This window comes from Mustelus asterias, chromosome 5 (assembly GCF_964213995.1).
Source record: "Mustelus asterias chromosome 5, sMusAst1.hap1.1, whole genome shotgun sequence".
In the NCBI taxonomy this organism is placed as follows: domain Eukaryota; kingdom Metazoa; phylum Chordata; class Chondrichthyes; order Carcharhiniformes; family Triakidae; genus Mustelus; species Mustelus asterias.
Window position 1 is genome coordinate 13540579 of NC_135805.1, and position 17682 is coordinate 13558260.

A 17682-nucleotide genomic window follows, 5' to 3' on the forward strand; every position below is an offset into this window, starting at 1 on the left:
CATGCTGTGTAACATAAGTTCCGTGCATGCATTATTACACGTGATCTTTATTATTTTATTGTAACATGTTAACTCCATCAGTCTTCTTAGAGTCATCGGCATAGGCCGGGATTTTCTGGCCACGCTCACCCCAAAACCGGAAAATCCCACCTGAGGTCAATGGACCGTTGCATGGTCCGCGCCCTTGCCCATGGCGGACAGGACGGGAAAATTCCCTCCATAGAGTCCTATAGCACAGAAAAGGCCCTTCGGCCCACTGGCAGTAATTACCACTAGAGTTTTGCTAATCCCATTTCCTGCACTTGTCCCATAACCTTTTGAATGTTATGATGTTTCAAATGCTCATCCAAATAATTTTTAACGGTCGTAAGGTTTCCGGCCTCCACTACCTTCCTAGGCCGTGCATTCCAGATTCCCACCATCCTCTGAGTGAACATTTTTTTTCTCAAATCCCTTCTGAATCTCACGCCCCTTATCCTAAAACTATGCTCCTCGTGATTGACCCCTCAACCAAGGGGAACAGCTGCTCCCTATTCATCCTGTCCATATCCCTCATAACCTTATACACCTCAATCATACCCCCCCTCAGCCTTCTCTGCTCTGAAGAAATCAATCCAAGTCTCTCCTAATAGTTCAAATGCTCCATCCCAGACAACATCCTGGTGAATCTCCTCTGTACCCCTTCTAGGACAATCACATTCTTCCTATAGCGAGGTGACTAGAACTGCACACAGTACTCCAGCTGTGGACTAACCAGCTCTGGTGAAGGATCATCCTGACTTGAAACAAACAACAAAGGCCCTCCAAGCCTGCACCGACCATGCTGCCCGACCTAACTAAAACCCTCACCCTTCCGGGGACCATATCCCTTTATTCCCATCCTATTCATGTATTTGTCAAGACGCCCCTTAAAAGTCACTACCGTATCCGCTTCCACTGCCTCCCCTGGCAACGAGTTCCAGGCATCCACCACCCTCTGTGTAAAAACATCTGGCCTTGTACATCTCCTTTAAACCTTGCCCCTCGCACCTTAAACCTGTGCCCCCTAGTAATTGACTCTTTCACACTGGGAAAAAGCTTCTGAATATTCACTCTGTCCATGCTTCCCATAATCTTGTAGACTTCTATCAGGTCGTCCCTCAACCTCTGTCGTTCCAGTGAGAACAAACCAAATTTCTCCAACCTCTCCTCATAGCTGATGCCCTCCATACCAGGCAACATCCTGGTAAATCTTTTCTGTACCCTCTCCAAAGCCTCCACATCCTCCTGGTAGTGTGGTGACCAGAATTGAACACTATAACATTGACTCTACTTTCGCCACAGGCGCTGTCAGACCTGCTGAGATTTTACAGCATTTTCTGTCTTTGTTGTGGTCTAACCAATGTTCTCAGGTTTTAATTAGCACAGTTCCACACCACCCTGTCCCCACACCCCGCATGAGCCCCACACCCCGCATGAGCCCTACACTTCCCCCAACCCCACACTTTTGCTCTGACTTAGAACATTGGCCAATCCCTCACTTTTCATTCAGCCTCATTGAATCCAACTCTAGAAATCCTGCCCTTGATCCCCCTCCATACTTTTCGTTCAAAACTGATTTCATAGACCAAGCATTTTACTAAATTGGCCTTTGAGAGCAAAAAATCAGCCAGATTTCCCACTCATCTTGGAAACTCAGTCACCATGTGTGAATATTGATACCAGGATTGAGCTTGGCTGTGATGCCGTGCACACACAACCTTGCTGTTGGCAGTCTCTCTCATGGCTGATGCATACAGCATGGTCAGTTGAATGGGTTTGCCAGAAGGTCCATGAACTAATTTCACAGCTGGGAGTTAGTGTCTTCATGAGAACAGTGCTTAATGAATCAAGATATAGCCGTGTAAGATGATCACTGAGCCTGGATTATGTTGATGGGCCGCTGTGTAAATTAAATATTAAATCAGCTGGTTGTCTTAATTACAAAAACTCCCCAACACAGTGTCACTGAAACTGTCAGCTTCTTGCACCTAAAGAAAGTATGGTTAACACTTCCTCATGTGATTTCAGTGTGTCTCGAGGCTACGTATTTCTGATTAATGATGCCAGCTTTCGGGCAGAAACCTGGCAGGGCCATCTCTGATTACTGATATGCATGAGGTTAGATAAGAAACTGTTTGCTCTATATACACAGAAAGGTTTATTACTAGATTACATGCATATTTCTTCCATTTCTCCCAAAACAATCTGAGTTAAGGCTGGATGAAGAGAGATTTGCCTCACAGCGCCAGGGACCCGGGGTTTGATTCCGGCCGAGGGTGACTGTCTGTGGAGTTTTGCACATTCTCCCCATGCCTGCGTGGGTTTCCTCTTTGTGCTCCGGTTTCCTCCCACTGTCCGAAGATATGCAGACTAGGTGGTTTGGCCATGCTAAATTGCTCCTTAGTGTCCCCCAAGATGTGTAGGTTAGGAGGAATTAGCAGGGTAAATGCATGAGGTTACGGGGATGGGCTTGGGTAAGATGTTCTGTCAGAGAGTCGGTGCAGACTCGATGGGCCAAATGGCAGCCTCCTGTAGGGATTCGATGAAATGTTTAACCCACAGAACTGTGGTGATGCTCAAATTAACTTTGTTAACTTATCTCTGAAATAACATAAAAATAATGCAAATGCTGCACTTCAGCGAGTCACATTGCTTTTCATACAGACCAGTTCCTCCGTATTCTCCCTTTCTGGCTCACCCTTTTACCAGGTTTTTCCATCTTGTGTTCTCTGTTCAAAACCTAGTCTGTTTTTTTAAGGTCGCTGACATTCTGCTTTATTGAAGACCTTCAACACAATGGGTGATCAACTATTGCAAAGACAAGTCACCACGTTACTTATGTGCAGTTAATGAGGAAACAATCTCAATAACATCTTAACTACCTTTCAGTTGTGATAATCTATTATGTTTTAAAATTGATCTTTTCTAATTCCTTTTTTACCTCCAAAACCTTTTTCTGTGGAGAATGTGCCAAAAATCCTGAAACATGGTAGTTGTTAATCCATAAGAGATATCCATAAGAGGCTGGATGAGCAGATTGTTAGCATTATATTTCTTGCACGTTCTCTTTCTGAGTGATTATTGGGAGTTGCTTTGAAATGCAGAATTTGGTCTTTACTTCTAGATGAGGGTAAATGTTCTCTTGAGAGGTGATTGTTGGTGGCGAGGATTAGAATCTGGGGTAATATTTGTACGCTGAAAAACAGAAAATGTTGGGAACACTTAATTGGTGCTGCAGCATTTGTGGACAGAGAAATGGAGTTAGCGTTGCAGATCAATAAATCTCCATCAGAAGTTGCTCATGCATTTACAGCACAATATCAGTAGGACTTTGGGGAGATTTACATTCCATGTCCTCTTCAGGACCGTTGGGAGTATTTATAATGAGGCACTTCTTAAAAATTGAGCATACAGGGATTGGGAGGGGAGAGTGAATACTTGCTTTAGATCTAGCTTTAGTACGATTCCAAGAAATCTCACATTTATTTTTCTAATGCAGGTCCAGTCTTCCGTTGCAGTGGGGACCCCTGACTACATTTCCCCTGAAATCCTGCAGGCCATGGAAGATGGCAAAGGAAAGTACGGGCCGGAATGCGACTGGTGGTCACTTGGTGTTTGCATGTATGAAATGCTTTTTGGGGAGACTCCATTTTACGCAGAATCTTTAGTAGAAACCTATGGGAAAATTATGAACCATAAAGTAAGTGTCTTTCTAATCTTTCTCCATTCTAACCTGGTGTTTTTGATGTTTTCTCCTGTCAGGTGTCAGTATGGCTGCGACCACATTTAATTCCGATCAGGTTCATCAGTGATCTCAGACATGCTGCTTTATGAGGAGGGAGACACTTTGCTAAATGTTGTGTATTTATCCCATTAAAAGCTGTTACTTTATGATTCACAAGTTGGAGACAGTGTGAAAATCGGTATGTTTTGGGAGAGAGAGCTAAAACGCATCACAGCTTAGCAACAGGAGATGGTCTAAGTATTCATGATTGTAGGAATCATTGTATAAAAGCTTTAAACTCTCATACCATTGTGCTTCGCATGGATTGTTGAAATGTTTGTGGATTGATTTAACTTTCCATGGTCTGCTGCAACTTCCTGTACCATGGTCTGTGAGTGGGAATTCTGTTCACAAACAGAGCATATATATGCTCTGTTTGTGAACAGAATTCCCACTCACCTGAAGAAGGGGCTTGGAGCTCCGAAAGCTTGTATGGCTTTTGCTACCAAATAAACCTGTTGGACTTTAACCTGGTGTTGTTAAACTTCTTACTGTGTTTACCCCAGTCCAACGCCGGCATCTCCACATCATGACAACTTCCTGTACCATAGTCTGCAGCAATTTCCTGTAACATGGGTCTGCTGCATCTTCCTGTACCGTGGTCTGCAGCACCTTCCTTTGATGTGGAGATGCCGGCGTTGGACTGGGGTGGGCACAGTAAGAAGTCTCACAACATCAGGTTAAAGTCCAACAGGTTTATTTGGTATCACGAGCTTTTGGAGTGCTGCTCCTTCCTTTACCATGGTCTGCTGCAACTTCCTTTTTCGTTCCTCACAGCACTGTGGGTGTACCTGCACCACATGGACAGCAATGGTTCAAGAAGGCAGCTCACCATAACCTTATTGAGGGCAATTAGGGATGGACAACAAATGGTGGCCTAGCCAGCAATGCCTACAACCCTATGATGGTATAAGGCATGAATTGGCCATGATGGACTGGGAAACATTACTGAATGGAAAGACAGTGGACAGGCAATGGTAGGAATTTAAAGAACGAATAGGTGAACTCCAGAAATTGTTTACTCCTGTTTGGCGCAAGAGTGGTCAGGGAATTATGGCCAAACCATGGCTTACAACGGAAATCAGGGGCACTCACCTGATGAAGGAGGTGAGGGACAGTGTGGGGGGCACTCACCTGATGAAGGAGCAGCACTCTGAAAACTCGTGCTACCAAATAAACCTGTTGGACTTTAACCTGGTGTTGTCAGATTCAAGGAAGAAGCATACAAATTGGCAGAAAAAGCAATAAGCCTGAGGATTGGGAGCAGTTTAAAATTCAACAAAGGAGGACCAAGAAATTGATTAAGAAGGGAAAAATAGACTATGAAAGTAAGCTAGCAGGGAACATAAAAACTGACTGTAAAAGTTCCTATAGGTATGTAAAGAAAAAAAGATTGATAAAAACGAATGTAGGTCCCTTACAGTCAGAAACGGAAGAATTCATAACGGGGAATAAAGAAATGGCCGAGGAATTGAAGTTGTACTTTGCTTCAGTCTTCACAAAGGAAGACATGAATAATGTACCAGAAGTGCTGAGAGAAAGATGTTTTAGTGAGGAGCTGAAGGAAATCAGCATTAATAGAGAAATGATTTTGGGGAAATTGATGCGATTAATGGTGGATAAATCTCCAAGTCCTGATAATCTTCATCCCAGAGTACTTAAGGAAGTGGCTCTGGAAATAATAGATCCATTGGTAGTTATTTTCCAAAATTCTTTGGATTCTGGACTCGTTCCTACAGATTGAAGGGTAGTTAATGTAAGCCCACTATTCAAAAAAGGTTAGAGAAAATAGGGAACTATAGACCAGTGAGCCTAATGTTGGTACTGGGGAAGTTGCTAGAGTCTATTATCAAGGATTTCATAACTTGGCATTTGGAAGGCAGTAGCATAATCAGACAAAGTCAGCGTAAGGGAAATCATGCTTGATGAATCTATTGGAATTCTTCAAGGATGTAACTAATAGAGTTGACTGAGGAGAATCAGCGGATATGGTTTATTTAGACTTTCGACAAAGTCTCACATAACAGATACTATATAAAGTTAAAGCACATGGCATTGTAGGTAATGTCTTGTGATGGATAGAAAGTGGTTAGCAGATAGGAAGCAAAGAGTTGGCATAAATGGGTTTTTTCCTGATTGGTAGTCAATGACTAGTGGAGTTCCGCAGGGATCTGTGCTAGAACCCCAACTGTTCACATTATATATTAATGATTTGGAAGCGGGAACTGAATGTATTATCTCCAAATTTGCAGACGATACAAAGTTGGATGGGAGGGCGAGCTGTGAGGAGGATGCAGAGATGCTTCAGCATGATTTGGACAGGCTGAGTGTGTGGGCATCTGCATGGCAGATGCAGTATAATGTGGATAAATGTGAGGTTATCCACTTTGGTAGCAATTATAGGAAGACAGGTTATTAGTGGAATGGGTTTAAGTTGAGAGAGGTGGATACTCGGCGAGACCTTGTTCTCGAGATGTGTTCTTGTGCATCAGTCGTTGAAAGTAACTGTGCAGGTACAGCAGGCAGTAAAGAAAGCAAATGATATATTGGCCTTCATAGCGAGGATTTGAGTATAGGGATAGGGAGGGATGTTTTACTGCGACTATATAGGGCATTGGTGAAGCCACACCTGGAGTAGTGTGTGCAGTTTTGATTTGATTTGATTTTGATTTGATTTATTATTGTCACATGTATTAACATACAGTGAAAAGTATTGTTTCTTGCACGCTATACAGAGTCCTTATCTGAGGAAAGATGTCCTTGCTATAGAGAGAGGACAGCGAAGGTTTACCAAGCTGGTTTCTGGGATGGCAGGTCTGTCATATGAGGAGAGACTAAGTCAGTTAGGATTATATTCACTGGAGTTTTGAAGAGTGAGAGGGAATCTCATAGAAACGCAGCCATGATCAAAATGAATGGTGCAGCAGGCTCAAAGGGCCAAACAGCTTACGCCTGCTCCTGGTTTCTATGTGAAATAATTTTTAAAAACTGCTCTGAAAATAGCGGGAAGGACATCAATAATACAGATGAAATATTAGAAATAATTTCAAAAAGTTGGTTAGATTAGATGAAGTTGTTTAATTACTCTGCCATTTCCTTGTTCTCTATTATAAATTCTCTTGTTGTGGATTGTAAGGGACCTACATTTGTCTTCAATCATTTTATTTTATATACTTCCAGAAGCTTTTACAGTCTGCTATTATGTTACTTCTCATACTCTATATTTCCTCTCTTAATCAATCTCTTTGTCTTCCTTTGCTGAATCCTGAACTCCCAATCCTCAGGCTTGCTACTTTTTCGAGCAACTTTATATGGCTCCACTATGGATCTAATATTATCCTTCACTGTGCATGGTGGCACGGTGACTGGCACTGCTGCCTCACAGTGCCAGGGACCCGGGTTCAATTTCTGGCTTGGATCACTGTCTGTGCGGAGTCTGCACGTTCTCCCTGTGTCTGCGTGGGTTTCCTCCGGATGCGTCGGTTTCCTCACACAGTCTGAAAGACGCACTGTTTAGGTGCATTGGCCATGCTAAATTCTCCCTCCGTGTACCTGAACAGGCGCCGGAGTGTGGTGACCAGGGGATTTTCACAGTAACTTCATTGCAGTGTTAATGTAAGCCTACTTGTGACACTAATAAATAAACTAAAAAACTTCATTTTTTTGGATTCCTCATAGATTCCTTTACCAACTAATCAATGCACTCTTCTCACTGCATCTCGATTCAACGCCTGCATTCCCTTTTGTCTTTCCTGTTTCCTCACTTTCCTCTTTCCCTTCCATCCCTCCTTCCTCAACCCCTCAGTTTCGATCTCCCCAGTTTTTCACAAAATAATTATAGTGAAAAGGAATTGAAACTGTTAGTGTGCCAGATCAGAAAGCCCAGGGCATATTATGAAGCCAGACTAGACCCCAACAATTTTTCTATTTTGGCATAAATGTGAGGAAACGATACTTCACCTCAGAAATAATTCCACTGACAAATTCAGGATCTTTTTATCAAAACAAGCTTTATTTATAACACAGTTTTCACTCTAACGAAATGGAACAGTTTAACTCTTAACTGTTGAACAGTCTTTAAACATGAAAAGAAACAACTCTTAACTTCTAATTTATCACTATTCCATTCCAATTAAGCAATATTTCTATTATAGACTTAAATCCCACTTTAAAAAATAGCTAGCAACTCCAGGCATTCTTGCTTTAACCTGTGTTAACAGCTTTGGAGCTTCCAGATTGACTTTGTCGAGAGAGAGAGAGCTGCTTGTAGGCTTCTATCTTTAAACAGCCCTCTCCAGCAACTGAACTCAAAGCTGTTTTTCTCAGCTACAAACCTAGCTCCTCCCAATTCTAGTGTCATGTCATTATATATGACCCTGTAAACCTATCTCACCTTTCCATTACTTTAATCAATGTCTCAAGGGTCCTCTTCTTTGATAAACAAAAGCTCATTAAGCCTGCTGCAAAATAAACATTTACATGGCTAAATTGAGTAATTATCCTGCTTTCCAACATCTGCTTTATTCCTCCCAGACAATTTCACTGCTTGTAATAAAATCCTGAATCTTAAAGCCGAAACACAAAATATATTAATAGCAAAGTATCATCACAAAAATGAAGAGTGCTGTGTGTGCCTCTGTCAGTGAGTAAATGTATTCATTTATTTCCTATGTTTCAAAATTCTCTCTTGCTTTCTGTGGGAGACTATCCCTGGGGCCCGTTGCTTGTTGTGGTTTGTATACATAAAGGCTCCAAAGCCAGGTGAAGAATGAGCTGAGATGAAGGTGAATGATTAGCATGCGGTCTGTGCTTTCAATTTGGAACTGGGTCTTTACTATTTCCTGTTAGAATTACCTGAAAACATTTCAGAAACAAGTCAATAAGTGTCATATTTCTATCTAGAACAGTGTCAACAGACCTGACTATTTCTTTTTATTATTCTTTGTGGGATGTGGGCATCGCTGGCAAAACCAGCATTTGTTGCCCATCCCTAATTGTCCTTGAACTGAGTGGCTTGCTGGGCTATTCCAGAGGGTAGTTAAGAGTCATCCACATGTTTGTGGATCTGGAGTCACATATAGGCAAAACCAGGTAAGGATGGCAGATTCCCTTCTCTAAAGGACATTCTGCTGCTTGATATACTGATGCCTGAGAGCCCCTTGTTTCCGAATGTTTGATTAACTTCCATGTTTCACTCTCTCACCACCAGGAGCGATTTCAGTTCCCGATACAAATCACCGATGTCTCTGAAAATGCCAAAGACCTTATCCGGAGGCTCATCTGTAGCAGGGAGCATCGGCTGGGTCAAAATGGGATTGAAAACTTTAAGAAACATCCATTCTTTGCCGGTATTGACTGGGACAACATCAGAAACTGTGAAGCACCTTACATCCCCGAAGTCAGCAGTCCTACGGACACCTCAAACTTTGACGTGGATGATGACTGTTTAAAAAATTCTGTAAGTTAGCTCGGGTATCTGAGTTTGTGGAAGGGGAATTTAGATTGAAAGAGGATGAAATTCTCGTTGCTTCTCAGGTGACCCCATTCCTTAGATAATCAAAAGCAGAAAATGCTGGAAAGTCTCAGCAGGTCTGACAGCATCTGCAGGGAGAGAGAACAGAGCCAGCGTTTCATCGTTTCATGACCCTTCATTGCTCTGACTCAAAACGTTGACTCTATTCTCTCCCCATGGATGCTGTCAGATCTGCTGAGATTTTCCCAACATTTTCTGTTTTTGTTTCAGATTCCAGCATCCGCAGTATTTTGCTTTCATCTTAGTGTTTACCTTGGATAATCAGTCATCTTGTGAATTCGCTTTTGATTTGATATTTCATTAAAGCAGTGGGATTTTAAAAAATCGTTTGTCATTCTACAGAGATAAAAAGAAAAAGCTGTAATTCTGAAATAAAAATAGAACATGCTAAGGGACACAGCAGGTGCTTCAGCATTGGAATGGAAAAAAGACAGGTTTCCTCTTTTTGGATGCTGATAGATCCTTTGTCCAACATTTTCTTTGATACATTATTCTTTGTATCTTTCTTGTCAGCTTCTTAAGTTCACATTCTAATGTATTATTCACCCTTTCAACAATATTCAAGTTAACTTTTGTACGTAGGTTGCTGACGAATCTTGCTGAGTCTGAGTGTTGAGATAGAAGGGATTAGAAAATAAAATGAAAGACTGACTAACTTAAAATACAGTTTTTTTTTGCATTGGAAATATTTAACTATGTGCTTGTTTAAGAACCAAATAGTTTATTGATAAAATAGATGAGTAGAAGACTCATAGCACAATGTGTTTTCGAGGATCAAATCTCTTCTATGTGATACTATTCAATTTGTAAAATTCTTTATTTCATGGGGTGTGGGTGTCGCTGACTGGGCCAGCATTTATTGTCTATCCTTGATTGCCCTCAAACTAAGGGACATTTAAGAGTCAACTACACTGCTATGGATCTGGAGTCACATGTAGGCCAGACCAGATAAGGACGGCAGATTTCCTTCCCTGAAGGACATTAGCGAACCAGATGGGTTTTTACAACAATTGACAATGGTTTCATGGTCATCATTAGACTTTTATTTCAATATTTTTTTTATTGAATTCAAATTTCACCATTTGCCATGGATTCAAACTCATGGCTTCATTCTGGGTTGCTGGATAACTAGTCCAATGACAATGCCACTACCCCACCGCCTCCCCTCATTCATCTCCTGTTTAAACCTTCTGGAGACTATACTAACAGATCAGCTACATATCAGCATCCTAATTGAGTTGAGATTTAACAATGAATTACAACTCTTAACGTTAAAGCAGAATGTTTCTGGCAGTTAGTTTTCAATTATGTTGTTTCCCTTGCCCTTGTCTTTCTTAATTACATTCCTCGCATGCCATATACACTCTTCACATCTGAAATTCTGTCTTATTACAATTAAAACTACTGTTTTGAATAGGGTCAAGGCAAATGTGGGAAGGAAAGGGTTTTGCAAAACCTTGCTCCATCTTTACTGGGCGTGAGTGGCATTGGGAAAACCATAGTTCTTACAGACAACATGACAAATGGTACAGCATTGCATTACTCTTATGGTATGGTTTCATTATTTCTATGAGTTGCTATGTAATGAGATATTTATTAATAAAAAATCCACGATCTTCAGGTGGAAAGGAAGGGAATACCATGTTCCTCAAGGAGTTGTAGGCTCCCTCTCAATCCTTTCTTGTTAAAGCAGCATTGCTTCATCAGGAACTAACTATTGAGTGAGGAGAGGCTGTTTGGCACACATTATCAGTGAGCAAAGGACATGGAAACCATCATTGGTTTAGCTTGTTTTCAAAGCAATCTTAAATAGAAGCCATAGAAACAAGTCAGTAAAACTTGCCTTTTATTCTGTTTCAGGAGACGATGCCCCCACCTACACACACTGCTTTCTCTGGGCACCACCTTCCCTTCATAGGGTTTACATACACTACTAACTGGTAAGTGCAGTGGGAATTTTACTATGCTGTATGAAGCTGCATGTACTTTGAACATCCACTGTAAAAGAATGATGCTGAAAGGGCATATTTAAATTGTACAGACAAAAAATGCTAACGGAATCAAACTTGAATAAAAAAGCCTGACAAAGTGATTAGGCATGTCAGCAAGTCTCGCCCTGATGAAAAAGCCCTGCTGCTCTGTTTCCAATGTTGCAAGCTCATGGTGCATCTCTATTATAGCCTCATTTATTATATCCTCCCTGGTTAAAAGGTTTTTATGTTGAGGATTGGTTATATTTGCCATTATTTCTGGGACCTGGATGCAAATCCAAGCTGAACTAAGGGTATGAAGGTTGTCTCTTGCTCCTGGATCCTTTAGAGTGAATTTAGGGCCTTCTGAATCTAATACTATCCCTCAACACACACAGCAGAATAGTTACAGTACAGAAGGAGGCTGTTCAGCCCATCTAGTCCATGCTGATTCTCTGCAAGAGGAATTCAGTTTGTTCCACTCACCTGACCACTCACTCAACACCATCCAGAACAAAACCACTCGCTTGATTGACACCCCATCCACCATCTTCACCATTCGCTCTCTTCACCACTGACACACAGTGGCAACAGTGTGTACCGTCTACAAGGTGCACTGCAGCAATTCACGAAGATTCCTTTGTCAGTACCTTCCAAACAAGCAATCTCTCCCACCTAGAGGGACAAGGGCAGCAGACATATGGTCTGCCATCAATCTGTTCACAACCTAGTTGGAAAAATTGACCCTGAGCTGAGCTTCCAACCACATGTGTGTGCCAAATCCAGCAACACCTATCTCCAGCTCCATAACATCTTCCAACTTCGCCCCATCTCAGCTCATCAGCTGCTGAAACTCTCATTCATGCCTCTAGATTTGCTTGTTAAAAAATTATTTTGCGGGGTGTGAAAGGTGATGGCGAGCTGTCACCCTGAATTGTTGTAGTCCATATGGTTTATGTTCCCTCATGGTACTGTCAGGAAGGCCATTCCATGTTTTTGACCCAGTGACAAGTGAGAGATATAAATTAACAAAACCAGTGGTCCTATTATTCATCCCTGGGGAATACTTTCTTCCAGTACACAAAACAACCATTTGTCAATGCTCTGTTTACAGGTAGTTCTGTGGTATTAGAACTTTAGTATTGCTGAAAAAGGACATTGGATGGGATTTTCTAGCCACAACCAGTGTGTTGACCAGGGGTGGAGACGGCTCATCTGGTCCCACCAATGTCCATGGCGTTTTGTGTGGCTTGTCCATCTTGCCACCAGGGAACCTGCCATGGGAGGGTTGCCTTTGGAGGGATTGAGAGGCTGGAAGATCCCACTGGCAGGGCGGGCTGGAAAATCCATTATGTCGAAGCTTTATGTCTTGCACTCATCAGGACAATTGCAAGAATACCAATGTCAAGGGAAACAGCAACTTTATACTTTATGAGAAAGGGTGCTGATTGGTTCACAAGTGAACTTTGAATGGGCAAGGCATTGCCATAGATAATGCACCAGTTGATGGTGACTGACAGTTAACTGTCAAACATTGTTTGGCAAATTTAACCCCACTATTTAAAAATAGAGAATTACAGACCAGTTAGACTGACATAAGTAGTGGTGAAGATGCTCGTGCCTACTATAATAGATGTGATAACAGAACATTTGGAAAGCATTACTGGATTTGACAAAGCCAGCATGGCTGATGCTGGGGTTGATGGGACCATCTTATGAGTAGAGATTGGTTCGACTGGGCCTGTATTCGCCAGAGTTTAAAAGGATGAGAGAAGATCTGATGGAAATGTATAAAATTTGAACAGGGCTGGATAGACTAGATGCAGGGAGGATGGTTTCTCTGGTTGGGGAATCTAGAACCAGTCTCAGGATACAGGGTAGACCATTTAGGACTGAGATGAGTAAACATTATACCACAGAAGGCTGTGGAGGCCAAATTTCTTGAATGTATTCAAGAAAGATTTTTTTTAGATTTTAATGACATCACGGGGTATGGGGAGAAAGCAGGAATGTGGCAATGAGATAGAGGATCAGTCATGGTCCTACTGAACGGTCGGGCAGGCTCAAAGTGCCAAATAGCCTGCTGCTATTCCTAGTTTCCATGTTTGAAATTTAAACCAGGCACCTTAACTCTGGCCAAGCCATTGGCCTGTAGAATGAACCAGCGAATAGCTACCGCTGAAACAGGCGCAATGTGTGTACATATTCTTTCAGTCTGCAAAGAACAGGGCCATGTGTATTAATATATGTAGCTTCCAGACTTGATAGCTCTACCAGTCAATCCGGCCCTTCACGGGCTATCAGCCCTATCAATTGAACTACCAAAATGGAGCAGCAGCAGAAAGTGCTACAGTTCAATGTAGCTTGGATAATGAACATGATGCAGTTCTGCCTTTAGGATAAACACCTCATTCTAATAGATGGAACTGCTTTGGCCAATAGAGCCCACTCCACAGTGGGAGGGAGTGTGGGGTCAGAGAATTGGGATTACATATGATGTGCATTTATCTGACCCGCATTCCCACTGATCATTGTTCCTCTACTAGCAGCACACTGTGATTAAATTAGCCCCTCTTAATTCCAGCTTTGGTATGATACTTTTCAATAACTGGGTGGGCAGTTCAACCTTTCAACAGATTGCTGCTTTTTTATAATCTATTGCTAAAGAATTACATAATGACTCGATTTCAATTCTTCAGATTGTGCTATAAACCTCAGGAGCAGATCTGTACATACTATTAAAGAGAAAAAGAAGCTTGCGTTTATTTAGCGCCCTTCATGTCTCAGGGTATCCCCAGTAAAGTATAAACGGTCAGTGAAGTAGAATCATAGAATGTTACACCACAGAAGGAGGCCACTTGGCCTATCAGGCTTGTGGTAATTCTTCCATGGAGTTGTCCAATTTAATCCCGTGTCCCAACTTTCTTTCCATAATCTTCAAAATTGGTCCTGTTCAGATGCATACTTAATGGTCTTTTAAAAAGTTCCTATGGAATCTCATTTCATCACCCTTTCAGCTAGTGCATTCCAAATCTTAGCATCCATCTGTATTCTCTATATCCTTACTAATTATTTCAAATCTATGAATTCTGGTTACTGATCCACTTGTCAGAGATAATGATTTATCCCTACCTGCACAACCTCATAGTTTTGGATATTTCTACGAGGTCTGCCCTTCACCTTTGATGCTGGAAGGAGAAAAGTCCCAGTTTGTCTGGTCTCCATGTAACTGCTCCCTTTTCCCCAATGCCATTCAAGGAAATCTGCTCTGCACCCTCTCCAATGTCTTTCCTAACTGTGGTGCCTAGAAATGGACACAATACCTGGCTGAGGCCTAGCCAATGATTTACAAATGTTTAGCATAACTAATTAAATTATAGTTAATAATTGAACAAAGAAAATTACAGCACAGGAACAGGCCTTCAGCCCTCCAAGCCTGCACCAACCATGCTGCCCGTCTGAACTAAAACCCCCTATCTTTCTGGGGACCATATCCTTCTATTCCCATCCTATTCATGTACTTGTCGAGACGCCCCTTAAAAGTCACTATCGTATCTGCTTCCACTACCTCCCCCAGCAGCGGGTTCCAGGCACCCTCCACCCTAGTCCTGCCAGGTCCCCGAAGCAAGGATCCTGTCATAGAATAGAATCATAGAATCCCTACAGTGCAGAAGGAAGCCATTTGGCCCATCGAGTCTGCACCGACAACAATTCCACCCCGGCCCTATCCCATAACCCCATGTATTTATCATGCTAATCCCCCTGACACTAAGGGGCAATTTAGCATGGCCAATCCACCTAACCCGCACACCTTTGGAGTGTGGGCGGAAGCTGGAGCACCCAGACAAAACCCACACAGACACGGGGATAGCGTGCAAACTCCACACAGTCGGTGACCCGAGGCCAGAATTAAACCCGGGTTCCTGACGTTGTGCTAACCACTGTGCCACTGTACTGCCCTTCAGCACTCAGCTGTCATTCGATTAGAACACAGTTGTGAAACTGCTGGGACTTGCTACAACTAGTGGCCAGTCAGATCAAGTGCAACAGGTTTCCCAGCAGCTGGTCTACATGAATGCAGCCAGTTTTAAACCTGTCTTTCTGCTGGCTGGATAAAGCTGCAGCTTAGAGCATTCACTCTCTGAATGTAACAACATCTCAAATCTACCATCAATTATTACAAGATAGGTTTTATTCCTTTTCCCCACTGTTCATGGTTAAAGCCAATGTGTAGTGGAAAGTACCAGCCTCAGACTTTCCTTGTAGTTTAAGTAACTGGCCACAAGTCCCAAGTCTATAGTTCGTTGCAGATCTAAGTATAATTATTGGTTACTTTTCAGGCACAGATTTAAAATTCAGGTACAGCCTGTCCATTTAGCAAGGCATATAAGTGAGCAGTTGAGCATTTTTATGGCAAGTGCTAGCTGTACCGTGATTACAGATATTTCCAAAATCTTTGATCTTCATAGAATCGTAGATACCCTACAGTGCAGAAAGAGGCCATCTGGCCCATCAAGTCTGCATCGACCACAATCCCACCCAGGCCCTATCCCCTTATCCCTACACATTTACCCGCTAATCCCTCTAACACCTCAGGACACTAAGGGGCAATTTTAGCATGGCCAATCAACCTAACCCGCACATTTTTAGACTGTGGGAGGAAACCGGAGCACCCGGAGGAAACCCATGCAGACACAGGAAGAATGTGCAAACTCCACACAGACAGTGACCCAAGCCGGGAATCGAACCCAGGTCCCTGGAGCTGTGAAGCAGCAGTGCTAACCACTGTGCTACCGTGCCGCCCTTTGCTTTACGCCATTTATTCTTTACCTCTTATGTCGAGGTATTTTCTAATACGTTTGTTTTCTTCTCAGTATTCTGTCTGACAGAAGCAGTTTGAGAGATGCTGCTGGTTCATCCTCCACAGAGGTCGATATCAACGTTCAGCGGACGTTAGAGGACAGCTTAGCCACCGAGGCTTATGAAAGAAGGATACGACGCTTAGAGCAAGAAAAACTTGAACTGAGTAGGAAACTCCAAGGTGAGGGTTTAGCTGCAAAAGGACCTCCTGGTTTCGGGCATTGTGAAGTATTACTGTTGGTACCTGGAAAATTGTAATGCTAAGCCACCTTGTTAGGAATATAGCAACAAGGAGTAGAGCATTTTGCCCCTCGAGCCTTTTCCATAATTCAATGAGATCATGGCTGATCTGTGACCTAACTCCATATAGCCACTTCTGTCCTATATCCTTTAATGCCTTTACTTAAAAATCCATCCAAACTCATAATTAAAGTGATAATTAACCTGCCATTCGCAGAGAGAATTCCAAAATTCCACCACCCTTTCTGTATAGAAGGGTTTCCTAATTTTACTCCCGAAAGGCCTAGTTTTAAGTCTTCTCCCTAGCCCTAGATTCTCCAGTACGTTAGGTATGTGTTAAATAAGGCCATGTGTAGCAGTAACATAACTTTGCACCCTTGTATTTTAGTCCTCTAGATATAAAGGCCAGTATTTCATCATTGTTTTAAATTATTTTCTGGACCTGTCCATGACATTTTAATGATCTGTGTGTCTGGACCCTTGAGTCTCTTTGAACCTCCACTGGTTAAAGCTTTTACCATTCCACTAATGTAGAGAATAACCAACTGGAGGAAAGACATCTTCCGTGAGAGTGGATCTGGCCCGGATCAATTGGAGACAAAATAGTAGCTGAACAATGCCTTCAAAGGGGAGAGAGTTCGGGCAGAGACAAGTATATCTTTCCTAAAGGGCAGAGCAAACAAACCTAGAGTTCCCTCGATGATAAAAGATATAGAGATTAAGATGACGAAGAAAAAATATGCTTATGACCGATGTCAGGTGGACAATACAACCAGGCTGAATATAGAAGGTGGTATAAAGGGGAAGTGAAAAACATACAAGAGAAGTAAAGAGAGAGTATGAAAATGTACTGATGGCTGATGTAAAATGGGAATCCAAAAGTCTTCTATAGGCATATAAATAGTAAAATGATGGTAAAAGAGGCATGGAGCCAATTAGGGACTGACAATGGGTTTTATGCATGGAGACAGAGGCATGGCTGAGGAATTGAATGAATACTTTGCATCTGTCATTACCAAGGCAGAAGATGCTACCCAGGCCATGTTGAAAGAGGGGGTAGTTCAGACACCTGAAGGGTGTGAAATTGTTAGAGAGGAGGTACTGGACAGGCTGTCTGTAATCAAAGCTGATAAAGCACTCAACTGGAGTACTGCATCCAGTTCAAGGTGTTAAACCTTTGGGAAAATGTGAAGGCTTTAGAGAACATGCAGAAAAGGTTCACATGAATGGTCACAGAGATAAAGAACTTCCATTGCATAGATAGTTGGAAATGT

At 42.3% G+C, this 17682-nt stretch overlaps 1 protein-coding gene across 1 annotated transcript in view; it reads left to right on the forward strand.

Annotated features, from left to right (window-relative positions):
* Positions 1 to 17682, forward strand: part of LOC144493948 (serine/threonine-protein kinase MRCK alpha-like) — a 498859-nt gene that overhangs the window by 331716 nt on the left and 149461 nt on the right. Inside the window, exons 7-10 of the mRNA XM_078213524.1 lie at positions 3521 to 3721; positions 9015 to 9263; positions 11199 to 11278; positions 16183 to 16349. Of these exons, the coding sequence (XP_078069650.1) occupies positions 3521 to 3721; positions 9015 to 9263; positions 11199 to 11278; positions 16183 to 16349 (697 nt within the window). The remainder of the gene's footprint in view (positions 1 to 3520; positions 3722 to 9014; positions 9264 to 11198; positions 11279 to 16182; positions 16350 to 17682) is intronic.